This window comes from Cryptomeria japonica, chromosome 8 (genome assembly GCF_030272615.1).
Source record: "Cryptomeria japonica chromosome 8, Sugi_1.0, whole genome shotgun sequence".
In the NCBI taxonomy this organism is placed as follows: domain Eukaryota; kingdom Viridiplantae; phylum Streptophyta; class Pinopsida; order Cupressales; family Cupressaceae; genus Cryptomeria; species Cryptomeria japonica.
The window spans coordinates 479,657,673-479,667,220 of record NC_081412.1 but is presented as its reverse complement, the minus strand read 5'-3'; the positions used below and the strand labels follow the sequence as shown (position 1 = coordinate 479,667,220).

The following is a 9,548-nucleotide window of genomic DNA, read 5'->3' as shown; positions in this document are numbered from 1 at the left end:
ATAATGATCAAAACTACATTAAGAGGGATTTGGAGGTTGGACATATGGTTTTACTGAATTTGCATCCTTAAATGTGGAGTTTAGCCGCTTTCATCATCAGATGTCAAATCCATCAGCTTAAGCTCTGGGTCATATGAGCTGTACAAATTTAAGTAGGCCATTGATTGTGTTAAAGATTGCAGACAAAGGTGGCCCAATGCAGCAGATATGGAACCCAAAATCTCTGTTTTTATCCCGTCTTTCAATCCATGCCACAACCTCCTGCGCGCTTCCACAGCCACAACTTATGCCGGACCTCGCTTCCTTTTTTCACTATATAATCAACTCCTCCTTTCCACTCTTCTCCATTACAAAGCGCCTCCTTCAAAGATTCAAGAATCAGCAAAATATTTGCACAGAGCTCTGTAGATCAGTAATGGAGAGAAGCCAGAGTCTGGAGAAGATAAGGCAGATCACAAAGAAGTTGCAGAGGCTCGGAAGTCTGAAGAAAACGCTTTCATTTAAGCTGCGCCGCCGCTCTATCGACCAGGAAGAGGAAGAGGAGAACCAGATTGAAAGGAGGCGCTCGGAAAGTTCTGTTCCGCAAAGTCACATGGCGGATTACGCCGTGAAAAATGATCGGCGGCGGTCGGAAAGCTCTGTTCCGCGAGGTCTCATGGCGGATTACGGTGTAAAGGATGATCGGCAGCGGAGGCGGCGGTCGGAAAATTCTGTTCCGAGAGGTCACCTGGCGGTTTACGCTGCAAAGGAGGATTGCGAGGGGGGGCGATTTGTTATTCCGGTGGATTATTTGAAGCATCCTGTGTTTAAAGATCTGCTGCGCATGGCTGAGGAGGAATTTGGCTTTGATTATTTTACCGGACTTGTTACTATTCCCTGCGATCCAGAACTATTTGAGGAGATTATCAATAGATTGAAAGTTTCAGGCGGCGTTCCAATGACATCTTCATATGCTTCCAATTTTAAACCCTATTTCGGTAATGGCAAGACTGTGATGGTGCATTGAAGAGCTTATTGTCCTGAAAATCATGTATTATAGTATTTAAAATTGAATTTTGATGCGTAACTGACTGTTCAATTGTCTGTATTTCATTTTCCTTCTTCGGCCATGGCTTCTGATGGCATAATGAGGGAAATTGCGTTGCTAATGTGAAAGAGGTCGACTGTTCTGTTTTGGCAGAACAGCGCGGCAGGGCAAAATATTGAAGCTATTGTAAACCTTGAGGTCGAATGGAAGGGAGCTTCCTACAAAAATTTCACTGTGTTCTGTTGAGATTTTTAGGATAATTTTTACAAAAGTCGTGTAAATTTTTAAATTTGTAGTCTGTTGAAATTGTTTTGTCTTGTATATTGAATTTTTTTAAGCTAGCATCAGCTCAACTTTTTTAGCAGTAATTTGTGGAGCAGGTGGCTCTATGGAAAGTAAAATAACTGTTTATTTTATGCAATCATGTTAAATCATTTTTGTAAGTGAAATTATTAGTAATATTTTTGCAAATAAAAACTGTAAGCAAAATTATAGGCAAATAGAAAGAAGAGGAAACAAATATGGTAAAGCCACATGTCTGTTTTTTCAAAGCTTATTTTCAATTTCAAGCAGTTGTTGCTCCACTAAAATAGGGAAAGATTCCAATTTATCTTTTTTGCCTAATTAAAATTGATAAGCAGCATGGGGTAAGACCAAGTCTCATAAGCAATAATTTGTGGAACTATTGGCTCATGAATGTTTAATTTTGCTGCAAGTTTAAGCAATTGCTACTCCACCAAAATAAGAAAAGATTCTAATTTTACCTTTCCCCTTAATTAAAAATTTCCATGGGAACACTCCAATAGATTTAGGAAAAGATTCTAATTTTACCTTTCCCCTTAAATAAAAATTTTCATGGGAACACTCCAACAGATCACTTAAGTAGCCACATGGGGACATGGGTAAATACATATAAAATAATAAAAAAAATAATTGATGAGAATATAAAAATTTAATATGACTAATTAGTGGTAGAAAAATGTGTTGGACTTGGTGAGGCAACTCATAGCCCCACTTCAATTGTAGTAGTTAAAATTTTATCTTATAGCATTTTTTTTTGCTTTATTAGACCTACAACTCTTAATCACAACTCTTAAGGTCCTATGAAGGAGGCTTCCAACAAAATTTAGGATAATTTTAAAGTGGTTATCTCATAATTTTGTGTTTAAGCTTGAAAGTTTAAGAGAATGTGGTCTAACATTATTATTTTGTATATATAGTACAACATAATAAATAAATATAAAATAATAAAAATAATAATGATTGGGAATACAAAAACTCTATATGATGAATAAGTGGTAACAAAAAGGCTTAAGTTGGTGGAGCAATTTCCAACTCTATTTCAATTGCATCCACTTAAAGTTTATGAATTGAAGGTAAGGGTTGCTATTGTTGAGGAAAAGATTTTATTTAAGCCCAACATTTTTTTGTTGCTTAATGAGATTCTCTACTTCTTTAAAATAGATCCTAAAGCCCCCTAGAGGACGTTACTCTTATATTGTTTTTTTGTATCAAGGGGGTCTTTGGAAATCAATCTATAAATGCATGAATGTGCACAAGGGAGCTTCTATGTGGGTGGTTAAGATTGTAGTCCAAAAAAATATTAAAAATTAATCAATTAGTGGGAATACAAAAACTCTACATGATTAATAAGTGGTAGAAAAAAGCTTAAGTTGGTGGAGCAATTTCTAGCTCCACTCCAATTGCATCCACTTAAAATTTTGGAACTAAAAGGTAAGGGCTGCTATTGTTGAGGAAAAGATTTTATTTATAAGCAGCATTGTCTCTCTAAAATAGATCCTAAAGCCCCCTATGGTACCTTACTCTTATTGTGTTTAGCCCCTTATGGGACCTTACTCTTATTGTGTTTTCTTGTATCTAGTGAGTCCATGGAGGGTTTTTTTCAAATAGGGATTCTATGGGCTAAAAGATTATTAATAGGAGTGCCAATTTTTTAGTTTGCAAATTTTTAGTGGTTGTATTTGAGGTGGAGCTATAAATTTCTTTACTAGTTTAAAAAAATTTCCTACCATTTGTCAATCATATGGAGTTGAATTGGAGGGAAAAATAAATCTTGTTCATACTGATAAAGGGGATCCATTATTTTAAGTTTTTTTATTAGATATGTGGGATTTTCCTAATACTCAACATAATTATTTTTCTAGTGACCACTCTTTATCAAAATATTAGAGTTTAACAAAATTAATTTAATTGATAAGATATAGAGTATAATGAAATAATATATTTATAAGGTGAATGGATTATTACAATTTTTTAAGTATTATAAGACTAGAGTTTAAAATTTTAGATTTAAGCATAAAATTCATAAGACTACATATTTAAAATATTTCTAAATATCTCATTACCACCAACTAATTTTTTTTGGCAAGTTCCCTTCCATGAAGTTGTACCCTAAGGTTGCAATTCTAAGTGGGCTTCAAGAACTATTTTTGTGGAGTTGGGACTCTCAAGAGGTTAAAAAATGCTACAAATTACTTATAATCTTTTTCTTGAAAAATAGGAATGGCTATTTTTTAGTTTGTAATTTTAATAAGCAAATGTATTTAGTGTTCGAATTTTTATAAAAAGTAAAATTCTATTTTTAAAAACAAGAAAATTTAAAAAACAGGTATAAAATAAAAATTTAATTATATAATTTTTTATTTTTTATTTATATTACAAAATTTAAGTTAGAATTGTTTATTATATTAAGAGAAGGTATTAATTTTTTTTATAGATAAATTTGGCTAAGGGGACGGTCATATCCATTAATTTAATGTTTTTTTTTTGTTTTGATTTAAAGTGGAGGTCATACAATGCATTGAAAACCCATAAACATTGATGCATGATTTTATCATACATTCTAATAGATCATTGATGCTCATCTATTATGACAAACGTTTGCCTCATATATCATTTTTGTGATTACATATCCATTAATAGTAAAAGAAAAAAATGAAAAGGGTTTACTTCAAAGTGGAGGGTCATACAACACATCAAACTCATAAGCATTCTTGCATAATTTTATCATAGGAGATCCTAAACCTTAAGATGACTAAAGTTACTAATTCTAATAGATCGTTTATAATCATTTTTTTATTTTAGGAACTTAAAGTCATTGGGAACATGCCATTTGGTGATTTTTCCTTGCATGGAACCATAGTATCCTCTAATTTAGTAGTAGCATTGACTTCACTAGGAACTTCAATGACCTTTTTTCAGCTTGTTGTAGCCTTAACACTATTGAAGGCCTTGTTTATCTTCTTAGATCTATGGCTTGGAGAACACGCCATTTTTGGTGCTACTATAGAGGCTTTGACAATTGAACTAGGCTTGATTGGCACATCAAAATTGAAGTTAGGACCCTTTTATGCATGAGAAAATATGTGTTCATGATTTGGATTAACTCCTTTTCCACCAAGTAGCTTATTTTCCTTAAACCGATAAAATTATTGAAGGAGAAGAAGCAGGTTTTGAGCATTCCTTTGCTATGTGGACCCTCTAGCATAACAATGCATACACACACAAGCAATTTCTTCATAGTTTAACATTTGATTCCAAAACTTGGAGCTAGATTTGATTTAAACCTTAGCATGGAGGGGATGAGTAAGAACCAAATCATCAATAATCCACACAAATATAAAGGAGGATCATAAAATAAATGTAGAATGATCTTCTGAAGATGTCAGCCAAAAATATATTTATCAATAGAGTTACCTATGACATGAAAGCATGAAGATCCTCAAAATTGTAATGACAAGTTTGGTAATTTTAATCAGATTGGAAAATTTGAAAAGGTATTTGTAAAGGGTTAAAATCTAGGTACGGTGGCTTCATTCCCAAAAGGGAGTTATTCCAACACCATAGACCATTCTATAGTAGTGTAGTTGTGTCCTTAAGGAGCTCGCATGTGACATAGAACAAACCCTTAGTGCAAGGGCCAACATAAAGCTCACCATCAATTAAAGGTTGTCAATGATTTGAAATCCACTTGTTCAAATCTCCCAAACTTGAAAAAATTATGAAAGCGACATGCTAACAAATTTATTTTTATGAAGTTCTTCCTCCTTCATGTCAAGGGCACTAAGATTTACTATGGGTAGATGAGTGCAAGGAATAATAGAGGGTGATTTTTATTGCACAATTTGGCTAGAATCATTATCATCCACTAGTCATGAGTCATCGATGCAAGGAGATAGAGATGCTTGTGCAAAATTCCTAGTTTTGGTGGATTAACAAGTTCTATGTGAGTGAAGACAATAAAAATATTATATAATTGCATCATCCTAAGACAAAGGAACCCTAAGATAGGAGCATTGTTGAAGCGGGTAGCTTAAATCATGGGTAGCTTAAATCATGCACACTAAGCTTTGACTTCTAGGCTTAAAAGCGTTAAACGCTCAGAGTTGACTAACATTCTCTAAGCTTAATATGTTGCTTAGTGTGCGTGGTTTAAGGCTGGCCTTGTTGAAGAAGGGGAGTGGAAGAAGTCCCAACCAAGGACATAGAAGAAGTCAGAGATAGTAGAATGGTAGAGATTGACATTGCACCTGAAAAAAAATATTGTAGAGAAATTTTAAATTATATATTTAATTCAAAACTAATTAAATAATAAACTTATTTATAAGATTTATAAATTTATTGACTATTTTATGTAAAACATTAAATGAATGAGATGCCAAATCCATCAGCTTAAGCTCTGGGGCACATGAGCTGTATGAATTGGAGTAGGCCACTGATTGTGTTGAAGATAGCAGACAAAGGTGGCCCAATGCAGGGGATATGGAACCCTAAATCTCTGTTCTTATCCCGCCTTTCAAGCCATGCCACAACCTGTTGCGCGCTTCCAGCGCCACCACTTATGCCGGACCTCCCCTGCTTTTTCAGATGCATATAATCAACTTCTCCTTTACACTCTTCTCCATTACAAAGCACCTTCTTCAAATTTAAGAAGCAGCGAAAATATTTACACAGAACTGTGTAGATCAGTAATGGAGAGAAGCCAAAGTCTGGAAAAGATAAAGCAGATAACAAAGAAGTTGCAGAGGCTTGGAAGTCTGAAGAAAACACTCTCATTTAAACTTCTCCGCCGCTCCATCGACCAGGAGGAGGAAGAGGAGAACCAGATTGAAAGGCGTCGGTCGGGAAATTTTGTCCCGAGAGGTCACCTGGCGGTTTATGCCGTCAGGGAGGATCTACGGCGGAGGCGATTTGTTTTTCCGGTGGATTATCTGAAGCAGCCTGTGTTTAAAGATCTTCTGCGCATGGCAGAGGAGGAATTTGGCTTTGAATATGACACAGGGCCTCTTACTATCCCCTGCGATCCACAACAATTTGAGGAGATTATTAATAAATTGAAAGATTCAGACGGCTTTGCCGCCAATTTCAGTCTAATGACATCCTCATATGCTTCCAATTCCAAACCCTATTTCAGCAATGGCAAGACTGTGATGGTGCATTGAAGATTTCACTGTCCTTCAAATCATGTATTATAGTATTTAGCCTTGAATTTTGGTGCGTAACTGACTGTTGAATCGCCTGTATTTCATTTTCTTTCTTCGGCCATGCCTTCTGATGGCATAATGAAGGAAATCGCTTCGCTAATGTCAATCATGGAGTATTGGAAGAGTTCGACTGTTCTATTATGGCAGAACACCCTTGAGTATTTTGAAGCTCTGAATTATAACCCTTGAGGTCCTATGGAATGGGGGCTTCCTACAACTACAAAATTTTATTGGATGTTGTTGAGATTTTTAGGGTCTCTCAATTTTAAGTTTAAGTTTTTGAAGTTTCCTGTCTGTTGAAAGTTTTGAGTTTGCATATTCAATTCAGCAGAACAAATACATATAAAATAAAATAAAAATTAATTGGTGAGAATATAAAAGTTTCATATGATTAACCAGTGGTAGAAAAAAAGCTTAAGTTAGTTATAGCCTCACCTCAATTGTAGCAGCTAAAATCTTATCCTATAACATTTTTTTGGCTTCATTAGACCTAGAGCTCCATATCACAATTCTTAAGGTCCTATGGAGGGGGCTTCCTACAAAATTTAAAATAATTTTGAAGTGGTGATCTTATAATTTTGAGTTTAAGCTTTTAAATTTATAAAAATTGTGGGTCCTGAACTTTATTATTTTGCATATTAGTTAGGAGAATAAATAAATATAAAATTATAAAAAATAATTAGTGGGAATATAAAAATTATATATAATTAATAAGTGGTAGAAAAAAAGCTTAAGTTAGTGAGATAATTTCTAGCCCCACCCCAATTGCACCCACTTAAAATTTTCAAACTAAAAGGTAAGGGTTGCTATTGTTGAGGAAAATATTTAATTTAACCCCCTAGCATTTTTGGGTTGCTTCATGAGACCATCTAATTCTTTAAAATAGATCCTAAAGCCCCCTATAGGACCTTACTCTTATTTTGTTTTCTTGTATCAAACAAGTCTTTGGGAATCAATCTATAAATGCACAAATGTACATGGGGAGCTTCTATGTGGGTGCTTAAGGTTGTAGTCCAAATATATATATAAAAATAATAATTAATTGGCGGGAATATAAAAACTCTATATGACTAATAAGCGGTAGAAAAAAAAAGGCTTAAAGTTGGTGGAGCAATTTCTTACTCCACTCCATTTGCATCCACTTAAAAATTTTGAATTAAAAAGTTAAGGTTGCTATTGTTGAGGAACAAATTTAATTTAGATTTTAAAGCACCCTATGAAACCTTAATCTTATTATGTTTTCTTGCATTGAGCAGGTCTTGGGAATCAATCTATAGATGCATGAATATGCACTTGGGAGCTCCTATGTGGGTGGTTAAGGTCGTAGTCCATGGAGGGTTTCTTTCAAGTGCAAACTTTATGTGCCAAAAGAATACTAATAGGATTAATTAAAAGAAGTCCCAACTTTATAGTTTGTAGAATTTTAGTGGTCGAATTTGGGGTGGAGCTATAAATTTCTGCACTAGTTAAGAATTTTTTTCTCCCACTTGTCAATCATATGGAGTTGAATTGGAGGGAAAATTGCCTTTGTTTATATTTGATAGAGAGGATCCGCTATTTTGAGTTTTTTAACTAAATGTGGGATTTCCTAATATTGAACATAATTATTTTTCCATTCACGACTCTTTATCAAATATATTGGATTTTAACTATATAAATTCAACTAATAAGATATATAGTATACTTGTTTCCTAAAATAAATATATATATAAGGTGAATGTATTATTACAATTTTTAAGTTTTGTGAGACCATAGTTTGAACTTTTGAATTTACATATAAAATTCATGGGACCACATATTTAAAATACTTCTAAAATATCTCATTAGCACTCCCCAATTTTTTTTAGGATGTCCCCTTCTATGAAATTGTACTTTAAGGTTGCAATCCTCAGGAGGGGTTTTTTCGAGAACTATTTTTATGGAGTAGGGAATGTCATGAGGCAAAAAAATGCTACATGATCAATTAGAATCTTTTCCTGAAAAATAAGAATATGACTACTTTTTAGTTTGTAATTTTAAGAAAATGCATTTGGCACATTCCACTTCTTATACGAAGTAAAATTTTATTTAAAAAATAATAATTAATAGGGACAAATTATATAAAACAAATTTGTGACTGTAATAATTATATAATTTTAAATTTCAAATTTATATTAAAAATTTTAAGTTGGAATTGTTTATCATTTAAAGAGAAGATATTAAAAAATATATATTGATAAATTTGGCCAAGGGGACCATACCCATTAATAATGATAGTTTTTTTTATAAAAATGAGTTACTTCAAAGTGGAGGGTCATATAATGCATCAAATGCTAAACATCGATGCATAATTTTATCATAAGAGATCCTAAACCTTGTGATGACAATAAGTTTCTAATTGTAATAGATCATTTCTAATCATTTTTATCGTAGGAGCTTAAAGTCATTGGGAAAGTGTCATTTGATGATTTTTCTTTTTCCCCACATTTTATTGCGACGCAATCATTTGTATTATCCTTAGTTTATTTTACAATGTTTGTTGGCTATTCTCCATCAAAGTTGGATTCATGTTGCGTGAAACCATAGTATTTAATTTAGTAGTAGCATTGACTTCACTAGGGACCTCAATGACCTTTTCATAGTTTATTGTAGGCTTAACACTATTGGAGGCCTTGTTTATCTTTTTAGACCTATGCCTTGTAGAACACACCACTTTTGATGCTAGTGTAGAGGTTTTATCAATTGGACCAAGCCTGATTGGCACATCAAACATGAAGTTAGGACCCTTTTATGTATGAGAAAAAATATGTTGATGATTTGGCTTAATCCTTTTCCACCAAGTAGCTTGTTTCCTTTTTACTAGAGAAATTTTTTAAGGAGGAGAAAAAGATTTTGAGCTTTCCTCTGCTTTGTGGACCCTATAGCATAATAATGCCTATACGCACAAGCAATTCCTTCATAATCTAACATTCAATTCCAAAACTTGGAGCTAGATTTGATTTTAACCTTAGCATGAAAGGGATGAGTAAGATCCAATT

General features: G+C 33.5%; 2 protein-coding genes across 2 annotated transcripts; both read left to right on the top strand.

Annotated features, from left to right (window-relative positions):
• The first annotated feature begins 241 nt into the window (after positions 1-241).
• On the top strand, positions 242-1,316 carry LOC131857416 (uncharacterized). Its single transcript, XM_059209956.1, has one exon. The coding sequence runs from the start codon at positions 287-289 to the stop codon at positions 1,004-1,006; it is 720 nt and encodes a 239-aa protein (XP_059065939.1). The 5' UTR covers positions 242-286; the 3' UTR covers positions 1,007-1,316.
• A 4,483-nt stretch (positions 1,317-5,799) lies between these two features.
• On the top strand, positions 5,800-6,753 carry LOC131074605 (protein SMALL AUXIN UP-REGULATED RNA 51). Its single transcript, XM_058011249.2, has one exon. It carries the CDS (start codon positions 5,851-5,853, stop codon positions 6,487-6,489), a length of 639 nt encoding a protein of 212 aa, XP_057867232.2. The 5' UTR covers positions 5,800-5,850; the 3' UTR covers positions 6,490-6,753.
• The last annotated feature ends 2,795 nt before the right edge of the window (positions 6,754-9,548 follow it).

What these genes read in the sequence shown, in the direction of transcription:
- LOC131857416 (XM_059209956.1), top strand. Translation starts at nt 287, where the DNA reads ATGCCGGACCTCGCTTCCTTTTTTCACTATATAATCAACTCCTCCTTT.
- LOC131074605 (XM_058011249.2), top strand. Translation starts at nt 5,851, where the DNA reads ATGCCACAACCTGTTGCGCGCTTCCAGCGCCACCACTTATGCCGGACC.